This window comes from Psittacula echo (genome assembly GCF_963264785.1).
Source record: "Psittacula echo genome assembly, chromosome: 4".
NCBI lineage: Eukaryota > Metazoa > Chordata > Aves > Psittaciformes > Psittacidae > Psittacula > Psittacula echo.
Window position 1 is genome coordinate 12,515,148 of NC_137738.1, and position 18,568 is coordinate 12,533,715.

The 18,568-nt window shown below is 43.1% G+C and overlaps 1 protein-coding gene across 1 annotated transcript in view; it reads left to right on the top strand.

The window, feature by feature from the left end:
• SUSD4 (sushi domain containing 4) overlaps positions 1-1,909 on the top strand; it is a gene marked incomplete at both ends in the record, with an annotated part of 72,705 nt that extends 70,796 nt beyond the window's left edge. The window contains 2 exons of the mRNA XM_080616937.1: positions 314-696; positions 1,881-1,909. Coding sequence (XP_080473063.1) covers positions 314-696; positions 1,881-1,909 — 412 coding nt within the window. The remainder of the gene's footprint in view (positions 1-313; positions 697-1,880) is intronic.
• Between the last annotated feature and the right edge of the window lie 16,659 nt (positions 1,910-18,568).

The window sequence follows — 18,568 nt, forward strand, 5'->3', positions numbered from 1 at the left end:
CCATGACACCTACTGTGCACAGCACAGCAAACGGTGCTTCTTATCTCTTCCAAGCACCCTTTTTCCTTTCCTTCTCGGAGTTGTTCTTCACATTACTTGTTTCATTTCTCCAATGGTAACAGATTCCACCTGACTAGCAACCCGAGCAGAGCTTTGCAGCCCTGTGAAGCAAACATTTCTGTGAATGTTAATGACCTTGTAGCTTCATTTTGCATGACTACAAAGTGCTGTGTTTACTTAAGTTTGGCAGTTGCTCCGAGATGCTTCTGACATGCTCCTGCTTTCTGTGATAACTCATCTGTGTTTGACATAGAGGCAACCAGGAGGGCTCCATGGGTGACCCCGACTTTGTGGTGGTGGATGGTGTTCCTGTCATGCTGCCTTCCTATGATGAAGCTGTGAGCAGTGGCTTGAATGCTCTGGCACCCGGATACTCAGCTACCGCAGACCAGGGGCATATTTTGCAGACAGAAGACCAGAACCCTCCTGCTTACCCCGGCCCCAGGATTACAGACATGCTGCCTAGCGAATCTGAGACCTGTGACAACAGGTCAGACTCCTCTGAACTGCTCCAAAGCTCGTACCCATCCCCAGCATGCCAAGCGACAGCACTTCCTGGTTCCGATAGAACTGATGTATCCCATGGCACTGCTGGGGAGGCTGCGTCCACGAGTCCACGGGTTGATATTGCAGATGGTGAGTCTTTTGCAGGGGTGCAGTAGGTGAGTCCATAAACAGGAGCTATCATTCACTTGTATGGCCAGAGCAGGAATAAACCCGGCTGACTTGCTCATACTTTCTCGGTGGTTTTGTCCACATCTAAATTTGGATGTTTTTTAAACCATACTACTCCGTGGCATATAGCTTCGTGTCTGTGATATCCTTTCTAGCTATGGTGCAAGGATTTGAATCCCAGACCAGAAGCTTCCTGTCCAGACCCCAAAACAGCAGCCTTATCAACAGGGATATCAGCAAGCACCTGCGTACAGCAGCAAAGCCAATCATCATCTTGCCTGTGTTGGTCTGTTCATCTGCTCCTTGACTCCTATGCTCACAACTTCCTCACATGCCATAGCTTTCACAGCAAAAACCAGGATTTTCTCCTTAAAATGGAAAGCAAATCATGTTTTCATTCTCAGCCAAAATTAGCTTTTTTATTATCAAACTTCTCATGCCCACGTGTACAGCAACTGTTCATCTGAGGCATGTACACATTAAGCCATGGCCACGGGAGTCACAGCAGAAGGTACCCACAGGACCATGTATGACAAGGGAGATTGCCATATACTATTGTCTGCATTTAAACTGAACATGAGCATGCACTGATGCCAGTTCATTGAGTTCTAATGGAGCTGTATGGTGTGCTGCTCAGTGTGCTAAGGAAACTAGACTGCTTTCCTTGGAGACATTTTGAAGGACTGGCTCTGATCCTGCTCTCCACAGTTACTAGGCAAAAAGCTGAAGCCCAGTGTCTTAAATTCTGTGTGGGTAAAGGTCTGGGTGGAGGAAGTCCCTCTTCATAGGGTCAGGGCTAACTTTTACTGATATGACAAGGGGAACAGGACTATAGGAGGAGGAGGGAGAAATGACAATGATGCCAGTAAAAGTCCCTGCCTGCTCTGAATGCTGTTTCAGTGATTAACGTAAGAAAGGATGTTTGCAATTAGGTTTTTGTAGGCCTGGTTTGTTTTATTAAAGCTAGATAGTTTTAGAAGGTTAATTTTCATCTAAGTGTTAGAGCAGGTCTAGAATTATTGATACCGTATGTCTTGTTCAGACTTTTGCAATGTCCATTTGTAGCACTGCTAATACGAATGTCCTGCAGCAGTATAAAGGGAAGTTACAATCAGCAATCAATGCTATTTCTTTTTTTTCCCTAGAGATTCCTTTGATGGAAGAAGACCCTTAGCCTGCACAGAGAGCGGTCTTCATCGAATTGCACTGTTGGGTGATGTGAATCATGAGGATCTAGAGATAGAAAAGACTATCTGTGGATTTGGGGAGGGTTTTTTCCTACATATCAATCTTCCACGTGATGATGTCACCAGGTTAGGTGTACATCTTAATCCACAGCAGGGATAAGAGCATCAGCATTTGGAACAGCAGCAGTTTTATGAATGAATCCTGGGGATTTGATGTGAGCAGATGTAGAAAAAGAACTGTGGCTTTTTAGAAATGAAATGTATCTCTGCATCGCAGAAAGTCATACGGTTCTGTAAGAAATGCTATTGGATTTTGATACTAACTGCCTCAGCATGTCAAAGTATGTAAATTTGCTTATAAAGACTGCTTTAAATGATCTATGGACCTCTAGTTTATGAAGAATCCTTATACGTTTAAAAAATACTAGTACTGAAACACACAAAAAGAGGAAAGATCCTCTTTGGCTTTCCTGCAGTGACCAGGAAGCTTTTGATTTAGCTGTTGGTGATTTTGTTTCAGACCATGTCTGCAGAAAATATAACAGAGATGATGGGATTCCTATATACTTTGATGTATGATAGCAAATATATAAATATATATATATTTAAAAACTCTTAAAGAGAAAGAAAAGGGAAGACTCCAAGGTCACATAATGATCTGGAGATTTTTTTAAAGGCAAGGCAGAATTTATATCCTATACAATATTCACGGTAAAGTATCGGTATTTGTATTTATGCAAGACTTCTGTGACTACATTGCATTTGATAAATCCTGCTATAATATGAGAGATCTAGAAAATGTCAAACTTGCTAAAATACGTGCTTAAGAAATGTTGAACCTCCCTGCTTCAGCCTTTCTTAAGCTCTTACAGAATATACATACATATACCAGAGTAATCTACAGTCATAGCCCAGAGCACTGCCTTGTCCCTGTACATTGTGGTAGTATTCTGAGCCATTATTGTAGAATACTTTTTAAAGAAACAATAAAGTTCAGTTTCAGTTCTTTTGACTTACCTGGCTGTGTGTAGTTGGCCTTTCTTTCCTTCCTCACATTTTCACCTTTATATTTATTACCCTGCTAGAAATGGAGAGAGTGCTTTTGGTTAAGCAGAGCACACGAAATGGGTGCAGCAGCAGTGCAGCTTCTGTAAATGCTACATGGCTTTTCTCTCCCCTACATGCGATGCCAGAGCACTGTGCTAAAGCCTGTATGAACAGTTCACCTTTGTGGTGTTACAGGCTATTCATTATTTGTCAGGAAAAATTCCTGGCTGCTTCATACACTTACTGAAAGCCAAGCACATTTCCTTGACTTATTTTGGGGATTGCGCAAAGGAAACATATGTTAAACTAGCAGCGTTTGAAGGAAGAACTCGCCGTATGTTAATGATAAGGACTGTCATCATGGGAGCCAATCCAAACGAAAGGATGAGACTGCATTCTGATTGCATGTACAGAGTAAGCCAATAGTATTTCTATTGCCCTAAGCAGAGGATTGCTGCAAGTTGCTCTGTTATGTTTTCATGATTGTTTTATTATTTGTTGGTATTGTGGTAGCATCCAGTGGCCCCACTCATGAGTCAGGCTAGTAGAATGATGGATGTGCTGCACCCATTCAAGAAAGTGTTTTATTAGCATCCTGTCAGCAACTGTATGTGACAGCAAGATGGAAATGGAGACCAGAACTGTGTGATGGAGAGGCAATTCTTACAATTATCTCAGTTATTCTATGGTATCGTTGCTGAGAGCGTAGTGATTGGTATTGAAAGATAAGACATATTTCACATTTCCTCCATACTTGCTTACATAAGATTTGCGTTTTTAATGATGAAAGTGTCTCAATTGCAATCATATCTTTGGGTTTATTCCAGAGCCATATCTATCGGGCACTAGTACTTTATTTTCTACCCATTCCTTTTCAGGTCCCAAGCTTTCCAAAGGTTTTTGCACTGCCAACTAAAGTTCAGAACTGTCACCCCAGCAAAAACAAGACAAGAGTGCTGTAATACCACCTTTGAATTGAAGCACGTCTCAAGCTCAAGCACGACTCAAGTCAGTTAAGTGATTTTTGTTTCATAATGTCATTGAAAAGTATTGAATTTACTTGAGATGCACTATAAAATATTATGAGATCTGTCTTTGCTGGTTTTTTAACAGCTTGTGAAATTTCATTCCTTATTAAATTTCTAGACTTCCATTTATTAATTTCTGTTATGAAGGATTTTGATTAATACTGGGAGCCCTGCGGTTTTACAGATTTATACTGCTGTATGTATTGTATTGCAGTCATTTTGCTAAGGAAGCCAGACAGGCTAACTTAAGAAATGTAAATTTATGGCTTATTAGACCACTTTTATTTTAGCAAGTGCAGAACTGCAAATACACTGGAGAACACTGATGTATTAATATTGCTTGATAGTCCTTTGATAGCACCATACTAAATACAACTTGCAAAGGCAAAGAGAGATTCTTAGCATTTTTTTGCTTATGATGTGTAAGACTTTCTGAAAGGGTGTTATGGGGGGATTACTTGTGTGGTTGAGTTTGGGGGTTTGCATGCTTGGATTTGGGGGGGAAGGAGAGGACTGTTTCTTTATTTCTCCACATGGGGCTTGAACTCTCATGAGTGGTCTGCCTGCCCCCAGATCCGCACCTGTGTATGGACCCACAAGCTGATGCCCCACAGCCTGCCTCAGATCAACCTCAGTGTTCTCTCAGCCTTGAGAACCCCGCAGCTCCCTGGCCTAAGAGCTCAGACCAACATTGCACACACCCTGAAGGCAGCAAAACCTTGAGGACGGTGGACGCTCTTAGCGCCTTGAGAGACCAGAGAGCTGGTAAGATCATGTCAGCGTGTTTGCCGTGCAAATGAAACCAGATGGGAGGGTGAGCTTGTCTTATGCAGATCATAAGCTGTTTTCACTTGAGATAACTGGATGTGAATAAAAAAACAAGCCCAGGAAACCCTCATTTGTGAAAGGAGAATGTTAGTGAAGGCAACCCACGTGCCTTCAGCAGAGGGAGGAAAGAGTGCATAATACTGAGAACTCCAGGAAAGACAAACAACAGTTGGATTCACCCTGTCAATAGCTCTGAAAATGAAAAAGGAGGAGGAGAAATGAGCAATGTGTCAGCCTTCAACACTGACTTATGAACGAGGGCTTGACCTGCAGAGTGCTAGGGGAAGGATGGGGATCTAAGGTCTCACAGCAGCGCTGCGGGGAATGAATCACAACCCGAGCATGAGTCAACAGGACCTGGCTGATGTGAAAATGTTAAATGTCAATACGAGGGTGTTTACGTGGAAGTATAACTTATAAAATGAAGGAAGCAGCTCTTCAGCTCCACTCAGCACTAGTGAGGCCTCGGCTGTGCCTAAAGTTGAGCAGATTTTTTTTCCTCTCCAAGGGAGATGTGAAGCAGCTGGATGGAAGCCAAGCAGAGAGAATCAAGAGTTATTAGAAGTCTGAAAGAGCCTGTCCTCACAGGTTATGACAAGAGATTATTTATGACAGATTAAGACAGCGTGTTCAGTGTGAACAACAGAAGACCAAAAGGGACACAGGAATGTAGTTTGCTGTAAGAAGCATATTTTGCATAGAAGAAGAAATTTATCCATATAAGTAGGACAAGAATAATAGCAAAAAGCAGGGAGAGTGTCAAAAACCTCTTGTTGAGAGACTTTGAAGACTTAAATAAACAGGGACCAGGAAAACACAGAGGTGAGATGCACTACATGAGCTCTGGGGCTTCTTCTCATTCCATTCCCAACATCTGAGAACTAAATTTGGCTGATGCGCTACTGGAATTAGTCTATACAGGTTCTTTCCATATAGACTAATTCCAAACTGATGGTACTGGGCAAACTGGCCAGCAGTCATCAAAACTACAGCCAGAAATACTGCCTATTCCACCAATAGAAGCTTTCTGAGTTGCATGGGCTGAGCTCCAGTAAAATCCTGTGAATTAAACCCTGTTGCATTAAAGTGACATTAGTTTCAGAATTCTGTTGTGTGACAAATCCAAATTTGGGATTTTCTGGTCTTCATGCCTATCTTAGGCAGCGAAATGAATGCAGCCCTTCTAATACTCCGCGTGCATTAGGTGAAGTAAATCCTCTCTCAGCAGTTATCTGAAGACACCTATTGTGCTCAAGGGAAAACAGCAGCTCAGGCGCTGGAGCACAGAGCCCATTGTCCTGTTGATGCAAAACTTGCTTCCTGTGCCTCAGAAGCTGTAAGTACAGCTTACAACGTCAGCTGTCAGAGGAGGAGTACCACAGATGAGAGAAGTGCGTCTCAGGCTCCTGCTCTTGGTCTCCTGTGGATTCTCAGAGAGGACATGGGAGCAGGGAGAAGTAGAAAGCTGTCGTGGCTTAAGCCCAGCTGGTAATTCAGTACCACATAGCTGTTCACTCATTTCCCCACCTTCCTTCACCTGCTCCCGGAGGGATGAGGAAGAGAATCAGAAGAATGTAACTCCCATGGGTTGAGATAAGAACAGTCCAGTAACTAAGGTATAACACAAACCACTGCTGCTACCACCAATAATAATAATGATGAGGGAAATAACAAGGGAAGAGAATACAACTGCTCGCCACCCACCGACCGATACCTAGCCCGACCCGAGCAGTGATCTAGCCCTTCCATGCAACTGCCCCCAGTTTATATAGTGGGCATGATGTGCCGTGGAATGGAATAGCCCTTTGGTTAGTTTGGGTCAAGTGCCCTGTCTCTGCTTCCTCCCAGCTTCCCCTCCTCCCTGGCAGAGCAGGAGACTCAGAAAGTCCTTGGTCAGACTGAACATTACTGAGCAGCAACTAAAAACATCGGTGTTATCAGCGCTGTTCCCAGGCTGAAAGTCAAAAACACAGCACTGCACCAGCTACTAAGAAGGAGAAAAATGACTGCTACTGCTGAACCCAGGATTAAAGCAAATAAACATCTGCCCCAAACCCAGGAGCAACTCCCACTGTCGAGGGCAAGTCCAGTCCCTTCAACACAGTTCCCAGAGGAATTGCACTACTGCAGAGGGGAGGCAGTAAGGCAGAGGGGTGGTAGACCCTGCTTTGCCTATGGCTCTCCTAGGCCAGGCTCTGCAGCCAGAATAGACAGACAAATCCTTCTCCCCCAAAATAATGTCTAGAACTTCCATCATGCATTAGAGATATCTCTTGTCGTTACCACTATGTAGAAGCATACAGCCCATTCTTCCAGCCCTACCTTTTCCAGGTAAGATAAGCATAACATAAATAACATAAAGATAGTTATTTAACAGTAACAGAGGGCATTAGCTTGAGATTAAATTATTTGCTGTCGAGGTGTCAGAGCAGACACATAGTTCATATAGACCCTATCACAGAAATTGGACATCTAAGGCTGACTGGGATTCTTGAGGCAAAGCGACTGTCCTGCAGGGCAGGGGGAGCTGCTACATGAGGGTTTGTAACCCAGAAAAACTGGGTTTTCCTGGTATAATAAAATACATTAAACAGAAACTTGGAGGAGGAAGAAAAGACATTTTAATAAAGTACAGGGGACATGGATAAGTTCCCCATTGTTCTCCAGTAAGAACAGAAGGAGCTGTTTTCTTAATAGAACTGGTTCAAAAGGAAGTCAAGAGACAGGGAAGGAAGAAAAGCTTCCTGGATTTAGGGTCCAGCAGCTCTTTCCCTCACCTCTGCATTTCAATGGTCAGACTGGTTCTGCTTGCAATAACAGCCTTGGTTTTAATTTGGATCCACATTTTCTATTTTACTGTGTTTGTCTTCTGTTTCCCCTCTGCTTATCTTTCTACTCTGTTTCTCCTTGGTTTTATTGTAACTAATACTATTGTTCCAGTTTCATCCTGCCACCTCAGTCATGCTGGGAAGTGAAGCAAGTTGCTTAATTGCAGTGCTGCACTCAGCAGGACATGTCCCCTCCCTCACAAGAGGTTGCTCTTATTTGCCTTCCTCATTTACTGTCTCAGCAGAGAGGACAAGAAGGGACATGTTGTTCCTCACTCTGCTGTCAAATGGTCCATGAAAATGGTTAGAGAGGGACACTGAAGGGAGCCCACATTGCTACATGCCCCGGTCCCAAGCCTGCCAGCTTATGATCTTTCATTGGTCTGTATTCACTGCTGCACACAGATGCTCCTATACAAACACAGATATTGAAGAATCAACTAATACTTCAGGGTGCTTCAAGGTAAGGCATTTTAAAGAGACCCTCATTCCTGAAACTGGTGAGCTCACAGCTTCAGAAAATGGGCACTGGCACGGTCCAGTTAGGTAACACAAGGCTGCACAGCAGGCCGCTGCATCTGTCCGCTTCCTGGTGCTCCAGTATGAGCCTCTTGTCCCTGGGATAACAGCTCAAACCAAACAGTCGCAGTTCCTAAGCTGTCAGGTCCACATCTCTTTTTTTCAACCTAATTAGGCCAGATTTATTTTTAACACTCCTTGTTACCATCCACTTCTGACTTCCATCCATCTACTGCTGAGTACATGCTGCTCTTGCCAAAGCAAGTGTCTTTCAGCAGCTATCTCAGCCCCCCTGGAACTGTACCACTCGGCGGGAGACCGCACTTGCCACTGTTGTCCCTGCTATTAATTCCATGGCAGCACATGCTGTTCGTTTGCCTTGTTCAGTGCTCTCGTGTTAATAACTGTGCAACCGGTTGTTATTTTCTTTCATAACCATTACCATTGCTGCCTGTCGTTGATAATTCAGGGTTAATTACTCACTAGAAAGTTTAGCAGAGCAATTTAGCTTCGCTTAGCCTGTTTGCTGATGAAGACTCTAAATGTCTGCAGTCTATCCCTGATACAGATGTTACTGGAGTTCAGTATAATTGGCTTTTACTGCAGCAAAAATAAGGGTTAGTCCAACTGGCAAGTCAGCTGCCTGCTTGTACACATACCGCTTGGGTTTCCATTGGATTTTGGGCAACCAACTGGGAGGAGAACTGCTGCAGTAACTTACTAGGTTCAATTCTGTATCTTTGCAGCAGTGTGCAGCATAGGAGCAGCTACAGAAGTGCTGAAGCTCAGCATTAAAAAGGACATCATGGCAGCCGTGAAGTGTCCAGCAGTACAAGTAGGCTAACGGTGCTAGTGTGATCTATCACAGATACGCCTTACCGAAGACTGACATGCCTATGACATGCCTATGACAAGACTTGGATGATAATGGTCTCTCTGGTTTATGGAAAAAGTGAGGAAAAAATTGCCAAGAAGCAGCATTAAAACTGAGGATGCCTCTCCAGTCAGTTTTCTGTGGTCTGGCTGTCTCCTGTTTCCTGAAACTTTGAATCTAGGAGCTGTTACATACAGCAGGCTTGGGATATATGCACTGCTCTCAGTTTCCAGCGAAATGGATGGGAACTGGGACCACTTTCAGCAACAAGCTCCTTCTGACCATGCACTGGGAGTCCCCATCTCCTGCTACCCAGAAGCAGAAGAAAGGCCACGTGCTGCCATCTGAGGAAAGGTGGGGTTTAGCATTATACTCCTTTAGAGCAAAACTGGACCCTGGAAACTGCACCCAGCTCTCTGACTTTACTTGCATTACGCTCTTTGCAGTGAATTGAGGCTGACTGGACTGGGTGCACTGTTGTATTCTGCATTCATTTAAGCCTTCACAACACAAGCCATTGATAAACAAAGTGGCTGTTCTCACCACTGCCAAGCAAGTGAAAGCAAGATGATTGCTCTGGCAGGCGCTTTCTAAATCCAGCACAGTGCTGTCTCCATCTCTGGATGCCTGAGTATCCTCAACATGCCTGGATATCTTACTATTAAATTATGAGTGAGAAACTGATTAATTGTTCCCTGACCTTCAGTTTCTTCATTGAGACTGTGTCACCAAACAATATTTTATGTCACTAGGAGACAGAAGATATAAATCAAATACCTGCCTGCTCCAGAATATCTAACAAGGGAGGAAATTACTTCCATCTGTTAACATAGACAGATTTTAGAGAGGATTTTCTGCCTTCCGAATTCAGTTTTAAAATGCAGGTTCACTTCACAGGCACAGGTCTGCCTGTTGGTTTGCAGCACAAGGGGCATTGCCTCAGTTTGCCTGCAGCACTGGCAAGAACAACCTGCCGCTGTCTCCCATCTTCTAAATGCTTTTTTATGACTATGTAAATTAAAACCTGTAACTAAAGAAGTCCAAGATGAATTTAGGTTCTGGGTTTCTCCAGAAGGAAACGCAGCGGGTATCTTTTCTCAGTAAATTCTAACAAAATAAAATATAACATATAATAAATTCTCAATAAAATCTAATTCTCAATAAATCTCTTCATCAGGGACTGTAGCACTAGGACAAGAGGCAACTGGTTTAAACTTAAACCGGGGAAGTTCAGGTTAGACATAAGGAAGAAGTTCTTTACTGTGAGGGCAGTGAGGCACTGGAACAGAGTGCCCAGGGAAGTTGTGAATCCTCCATCCTTGGCAGTGTTCAAGGCCAGGCTGGACAGAGCCTTGGGTAACCTGGTCTAGTGTGAGGTGTCCCTGCCCGTGGCAGGGGGTTGGAACTGGATGGTCTTGGGGTCCTTTCCAACCCAAACCATTCTGTGATTCTAAATTAAATGATACTTTAACTGGCTCTAAAGAAGGCTGAACTCCATGCACTTCACTGCTGTTGTCCAAGACATGCAGTAAGTAGAGAGGGGACTTTCTCCCCCAAATAATCAGCAAGAAATGACAATGGGCCTTGGGTCTCTGAGAGCACCTGTGATTGCAGCACATAACATCTGCATACCTTAACTGGGATGCCAATGCCTTTGCATGCAATGGGGAGAGAGCAGTGCTCTGCCCCCCATGCTATCTTGTGTCCCTGCTTTGCTCAGATACACTGGGCATAACAGCCCCCACTGAACCTGGTGTATTTACCAGGTGCCCTGTGGCAGTGCTTTGCAATTTCTTTCCCTTCTTTTGTCCTTTTAGGTTTTTGCATTGGCAGCATTCAGCACTACCTGGTCACTGTATTAGCGTGTTCTTTGGGCTCAGCTGTATGAGGTAGTATTTTCAACTCACATCAGCTCCAAAGCAAGTGCAAAAAAACCCAATAACAACAACAACAAAAGAACTGAGATGAAAAAAAATCAAGCTCAGGAGCAGCCTTGTTGTTGTGTTATGCATGTGCATTCATTTTTCAGTTCAGATTAGCCATGTACTTAAGGGATAGGAAGTTCACAAAAGGGCAGCCAAATCTCATGTTCAGAACTGGGGCACTGGAAGGAAAAACCAGCATGTAAACCAGACAAATATGAGCCCATGATTGCACTGAAATCTCAAAGGTTAATGCAAGATGTGTTCAGAACTGCTTTTGCTGGGGAAAAAAAGCCCAGCCTGTGCCATGCAATTACATATTTAAGCTCTGTGGAAAAGATTTGTTTACTGAATGAGAAAGGCATACACGCCAGGCTGCTGGGCTGAGAGTCTTGTGTAATCATCACAGGCTGCAACACAAACACAACAGTCTGAAGACCTTTGACATTTGAGGAGTGCTTTTCTCTTACAGAGTGAAGAGAGTTTGGACCTTAAAAAGAAAATGAGCTAAGTTGCTTTAATTAGTAGGGCCAGAGAGAAAGAAATGAAGAATGACTCTGGAGAGAGGTAAGTATATGCTAAAGCTTACAGGGAAACTGATGCCAAGCAGATTGGAATAAGTATCAAATATAGGTGGACTCACATGTGCAGATGCCAAAACCAACTGTTTTTATGTAATTCCAAGAAGGAAATGCAAAAGAACTTCAAAAGCACAAATCTGTGATAACTGGGAAACACTCGAGTATATTTACCTTTTGGCATGGTCATAAAGAATTGATTCTGCTCTCTTAGAAACAACAGCTGTTCACTGCTTAAGGCTGTTACTGGATTTGCACCATGTACACTAGCGCAAAAGAGACCCAAGTTTATGCTATTGTGGCCCATCTGTACTGTGCCTTGATCCACACGGCTCCGTCAGTACGATTAGGGGTGCGCTGGCCAGCAGTACCTGTAGCAAATGTGGCTAGACAGAAAGTTGTCTCAGATGTACAGAGAGAATGAAAAATACCAGCAATCCGTGGGGCTATTTTCATGCTATTTTCAGGCAAACATGATTTGTGAGGTGGTGGTTGCTCCATAGGCAGCGAGTCACGGAAGCTTAGCCTCTGCAGCATCTCTCTTTTCCTTAGGCAGCACTTTCCATGGCAGTATCAGGTGTAGATAAGAGCAGTGCTTTAGGGCTTGTGCTGATAGCACAGTGAGCAGAACCTGCTGTCAAGCCAGAACAGGTAGGGAAAACACAGGAAGACGCTATACAAAAGGGAAACACACTTCAGGTCAGAAAGGTTGGACTCTCAGATGTGGATGTAGCCAGAAGCAGTGTGACATCCTGCTCCAAGTTAGTCGGCATAAAAGCAGGAGTGGAAGCAGCACTGGCTGAAGCTTGACTACACTGGGCATCAAGTGAGATGGAATGAGATGCAGCACAACTGCTGTATCTTTCTATCCTGATATTCTGGTATAAAGACTTGTTTAGGTTATTATTCTGATGCCTGCAGGAATCTTCCCATGTGAAGAAACAAATGGGTTTTCTCAATTATATGCTTTGCTAATAAACCACTTTGAAGATTCTTCGGTTAACATTCCTGGGAGTGCAAGAAGTGATGTGCTGTCTTTGTGCTCTCCTCGTCCTTTGTGTTTTTGAGTAGTACAACATGATATGTTGCAATTCATCTGTCATTTTCACATTTGGAGAAGTGGTCAGAATGGAGCAATCCAGCCATGTCAGCTGAATGCACTGTTGTTAACTGACAGATGTCCTGAGTGCAACAAGAGGCATGAAGCTGTTGTGGAGGCGCTGACTTGTAAACCCCAGTTGCGTGCAGAACCTTGGCATACTGTCAGCATGTACAGTTTTCAATTTCAAGGGACATTTCCTTTGGTGTTACCAGTGGGTTTTGTTTAACCTTCATCTTCCCTTTTTGTTAACGTTGCAGGAATTATTTCTTGAGGCTATCTCCTGTCTGACTTCATACTGCATGCGCCCTGTGATTCCCAGGGGGTTCTGTGGGTACAGACCTGAGCTTACACCGGTGCATTCACACACAAATACCAGACAATGCAATAACATGAAAGCTGTCACAGGCCACTTTACTACAGCCCCAGTGTTTGAAAGGTTAGTTAGTTTAGTTATTATAAAACCAGGTTTCAGCTTTTATTTGCACAATACAGGGAACAGCGGCCTGGCCAGCGGGTGCTGCCTCAACAAAGGTCTCCTCCTACTCTTGAGTGTCCCCAAGGGGAAGCTGCCCCTGCATCTGGCTGGCCTGGCAGCAGGGCCCAAAATAGGGGTTTGCCCTGTACAGCTGTGGAGGGCAGACAATCCAGGGCTGTATTTTATATTTTTTATTGATTTATGTATTTATTTTCAAGTCTGGGATTACATTTTTCTCCTACAACCCACCCAGACGTTATCCTTTGGCATAGTTTTACCTTATTTTTAAGAATCCAAAGCAGGGTAAGCACAGCCCTGAGCCTTTCTGCCAAGATCCGACCATGCTAATTTCAACAGATGACACCATGTGTTAAAACGAAAATATGGACGTTTTCAAACTAAACTGCAATATGGTGAATTATTCTTATGTTGAGTGATGAAGCACTTTCTTCAATTGATCAGACTTTGCTCAGTTAAACCTTACTGGTCTTGCTTGTCTCCTTTGCTCAAATTAACACCGACATATTTGTAATTGAACTCAGTGGTAGCCAAGGCTATAAAGGCACATAAATGGAAGAACCTGCCTCTCCAAAGCCTGCAGCCTCGCTAGGAATGAAGCTCACAGAAGCACATTCAAATCAAAATCAATGCTACTTGCACCAGCAAGAAAATCACTCGCAAAGGCTCATTTTGGAGCCTTCTCTATGCACAAAGAGAGAATAATTATCTTTGTCCACAGAGCGGATAGAATAAGAAAGGATAAATTTCTACATGTAAAACCGTTGAGTTCTCAGCTCTGCCAAAAGCTTTCTGAAACACGTCAGTAATTCCCCACATACTCAACACACCCCATGCTGGCTGTTGTTGTTACTGTTAAGCTGGAGGTTTATTAAGGAGATCACAGATTTCCCTATGTTTGTTGTGAAATCCAGGTGGGGAAAAAAAAAATCAAGTAATTTTTGGTATTTAATATGTTAATTCTAACTGAGACTCGTGCCATAAAGGAACTTAATGGCATCACCTATGCAAGATATGAAATACGTGTCTCCAGAAATAGCAACCTTATTGCAGTGCTGATCTTTTATGGGTGGAAGCCTGCTTTAGAAGAGCCTGTGGGAAATGCTCATGTATTTCACCTGCCTTTTGTTCACACTAGGTGAGCCCAGAAGTACAATAAAACACAGATTTGGTAAGTATCTTACATGTAAGAAATCAGTAATTTGATGCATTAATCACTAGAGTGCAATTATAGACCTTAATCTAGGAGGTGTAAGTCCTTCGCCATAGATAACCTTCAGTGGCTATTAGAATTTCATAGTCTGAGTTCATTACAACTGGCAAATGTTGTTTGCACAACCAGCATACACAAGGGCCTGGTTTTTGGCTGGAAGCACATTTTTCACTATTAAATCCACTCCATTAAATACAAGAGAGAGCACCTGTTCAGGTCTTACTTCAATAAAGATTATATCCCAGTTGCATTTTAAGGGGGCTTATAAAGATTGCACATTATTAATGTCTTTTATTAGTATGTTTAAAATGGAGTGGGATACACTGGAAATATTACAAGCACATCAGTAGAAGACATCATAGCTGGTGATGAACCATGGCAATAAATAGCCTCTTGACCTATTGCAGTCTTTATCAAAATATGAGGCAAATGACTATTTGTTACAAAATCTGTTACAGCATTTACAGACCCTCCATAAATAAACCTTCATATACACTATGTTCTTGAAATTAGTAATGTGATTACAATTAGGTATCTACAGGCTTGATTTCAAGCAGCTGCATAAATCTAGGACATGGTAAAATTGTGTGCATAATAGTTCCTAATTGTTGATGGCTTCATGTGTAGAGTGGAGAGGATACACTTTCTTTTCCCTCCTTCCTAATCCATTACAGTATCTACTAGGTGTCTAGCTCACCTTGTGTATGTGACTTGCATAAGATAACGGAGGAGCAACAAACATCTCTCTGCTTAACACAGACACCTTGACAGCAAGCCGGCTTTTGTTTTAGTTTGCATCATTTCTTCCAAGTGACAGAACAACACAAGATGCTTGTGTAGGTGTGCCTTTTGCCACCGAAATCTATCACGCTCCTCTGCATCATTTGGAATGACATTACTTCCTCTGTGCAGGAAGGCACTTAGAGATGTCAGAACAGTGCTACAGAAAATACAGGTGCAGAAACAGACAACTGCTTCTTTTCTCTCCAGTAGCTGAATATATTGGCATCTTTTATAGAGTTCTGTGATATACACACTTTAAACTTGGGGGGTTTCAATAACCAAATCAAAAAGATTTAATCCAGAAGCAAGTCTGCAGTTGTAACAATAGTGGGTGAGCATTGCTCGTGAGAAATCAAAGTCAGGGCACCAAACTAAAGTTCCAGGCTGGATTTTCAACAACCACAACCTGGCAAGAGCTTTTGCAAAAGACACTTCAGTAAATTTCTGACCACTTGCACAACAAGCAGCAGTGAATACCTTGCTTCCGTGCTGAAATGTACATGAAACAAAGAGATGCTCAAAAACTGCAGCCATGAAAGGACAGCAGCCCTGCTTACTTGCTGCAGCAGCCACTTCTAAAGCTTTTACTGACAATCTGAAACGGGCTTAGCTGGCACCTAAACTGTCACTGGCTCCTAGGCCTTACTTAAGTATAAAGTCCATATAAAGTATCTCAATCTTTTATATATGTGGGCAAACAAGCTAACAGGATCCACAAAACCCCTAGGTGTTTCCCACCTCCATCAACAAGCTACAACAACAGGATTATAAATGAAGTGTTCACATTAGACACACATTGAGAAGTGTGTAAACCAGGGGCAAATTTGTCTAAATCCTGATGCTGGTTCTTGCTGTCACCACCTGGAAAGAGGTGCTGTAGTGGTAGGCTCAGGAGAAATGACACCATAGACTCACTGTCTTTCCTTTTAAATACAGCAGAGAGTAATCCTGCAAATATGCAAAACTTCAGGTATCCAGTTCCATCTGTTGAACTGTAAGTAAAAGAGAGAAGCAGGACTGAACAGAAAGTTACTGTTATAGATTTGAGTGTAAGTATCACAACCATTTCCTTACACTGTAATTTTGTGCAAAACAATGGGTGCTTCCAGATACTTCCCGACTATCCCATGTGACCTGACAGAATTCTGCAGGACTTTTCCTAAACTGGTTTATTTGGTTTTGTCCCATCTGCTGTGTTTCATTTAAACACAGTATTCCAGATTCAGCAAAATTACTTCTCTCTAGATACACAGGCCCTATTTTCAGTGGCCTTCAACCTATTGTTTCAGTGCCTGAGTGTGTTGTAATCTCTCCCCTGATTTAACATAAGCAGAATACACCACACGCAAACAGAGAGGTGCACTGCTACCATTAAAATACATATATATGCATCACCTATAAGAACTTAATACAGGAGCAACATAAGTACCAGTAACTAAAGGTACATAACCCAGCTAAGCATGAAGACAGGCACTTCGGTGTCATCTCTGGCCCAGTTGATTCCATGCAAAGCAGAACAGTTTAAGGAGCAAAGAGTGAGCATTTCCTGTCTAGATACTCTCATGGTCTGGTGGGATGTGAGGGGACACCTGGGACAGAAGCAGAGTTCAGATCCTATTAGGAAGTGAAAGGCTGCAGAAGGAGCGAACTGACCATTGAGTGGAGGATTAGGAGGAGGGTCTGCAACTTTACTGGGAGTTGTGAGCAAGAGCTGCCTTAAGTATGTAATACCAAGAAGTTGAGAGCTGGAGTGGAGCCCTATTTTATTTAATAGGTGAATTTTAAGATATGACCCTCAGTTCTGCATTTCCAGCTGTCCAGACCAGATCACGCTTTGGTTAACATGATGTATTTTGTAAGACGCAATGCTTTAGGCAGCTATGTCTCCCATACAGCGTTACTAAATCCCCAGCTCACTGCTTGCAGGCATGGCCAGGAAGTAGAGTGCTTAAGAGTTAGCTCAGAAGCAGCCACTTTTCCAAACAGCATCAATTTCCAGACATTGTACTCGCATGCAAAATGAACATTTAAATTGCACGATTTTTTTAAATAAAGATAGCCCTGTCCTCCCCCCTTCATTCCTGGATTCCTCTTTGAGAATTACAGTAACAGGCCAATAAATCACTTCAGCTACAGATCTATCATTCAATCTTAACCTCTTTAGTAAGCTTAAGTATTCTACTTAGTATAAGGTAATGTAGAAAATTGAACATAATGACCTTTCTGAGGGTCATTATGTTCCATTTTCTACCAATTCACATTTCTTACCCATATATAGGGTAAGAACGCGAGCAGACGACCAGCCACTTACAGTTGCTTCGGATCGGATTAAGTGCCCATCAGAGGGTCAGCCATACTGCAGGTAATAGACAGAGACAAATCGTCTCTTCTCACCTGCAAAAGACCTGAAGAAAGAGCTCAAGCACCGAGCCACCCGCCAACATGAATTTTCACATTGCTTGGACTGCAATGAGCTGGTGTTAGCATCTACAGATCAAAATGCCAACACTGAGGAAAGCCTGTAAAAGCTGGCTCCTGTGCCCAGCTGCACCCCTCAGCCTGGTTTCTCCTTGCATGACCCTTCCTTGGTATCTAGCAGCTGGTGCTATAAAGCCAGAGAGGATTTCCACCCTGCTGAGGAACTTACCTGTCATTGTTTCCTTATTGCTATCTCTACCTTTCTTCTTTCAGGGTTTTTTTTCCATTCCAGATCCACATAATCACTGCTTATCCCCATTCACTCCCCCACATCACCCCACCTCTGCATGGTGCTGGCTTTTGCTCACCAATGCTTTGCGCAAGTAAGCACCTGAAGAACCTTTCCTGCTTGTGGCCACTGTGAAAGCTGGCTTCTGGGGCTGCCTGCTCCAGCTGGCAAGCCCCAACTACCCAGCCGCCAACTACTCAACACCTCAACCTCAACTACTCAACACCTCAACATGTGTTAAAATGAAAATATGGACGTTTTCAAGCTAAACTGTAATATGGTGAATTATTCTTATGTTGAGTGATGAAGCACTTTCTTCAATTGATCAGACTTTGCCCAGTTAAACCTTACTGGTCTTGCTTGTCTCCTTTGCTCAAATTAACACCGACATATTTGTAATTGAACTCAGTGGTAGCCAAGGCTATAAAGGCACATAAATGGAAGAACTGGCCTCTCCACAGCCTGCAGCCTCGCTAGGAATGAAGCTCACAGAAGCACATTCAAATCAAAATCAATGCTACCAACACCAGGAAAAAAAAACCCCAACACTTGCAGAGGCTTGGTTTGGAGCCTTCTCTATGCACAAAGAGACAATAATTATCTTTTACATGTAGAAATTCATCTTTTCTTATTCTATCCGCTCTGTGGACAAACTGTTGAGCTCACTGCTTTGACCAAAGCTCTCTGAAACACTAATAACTCACCACACACTCAACACACCCCA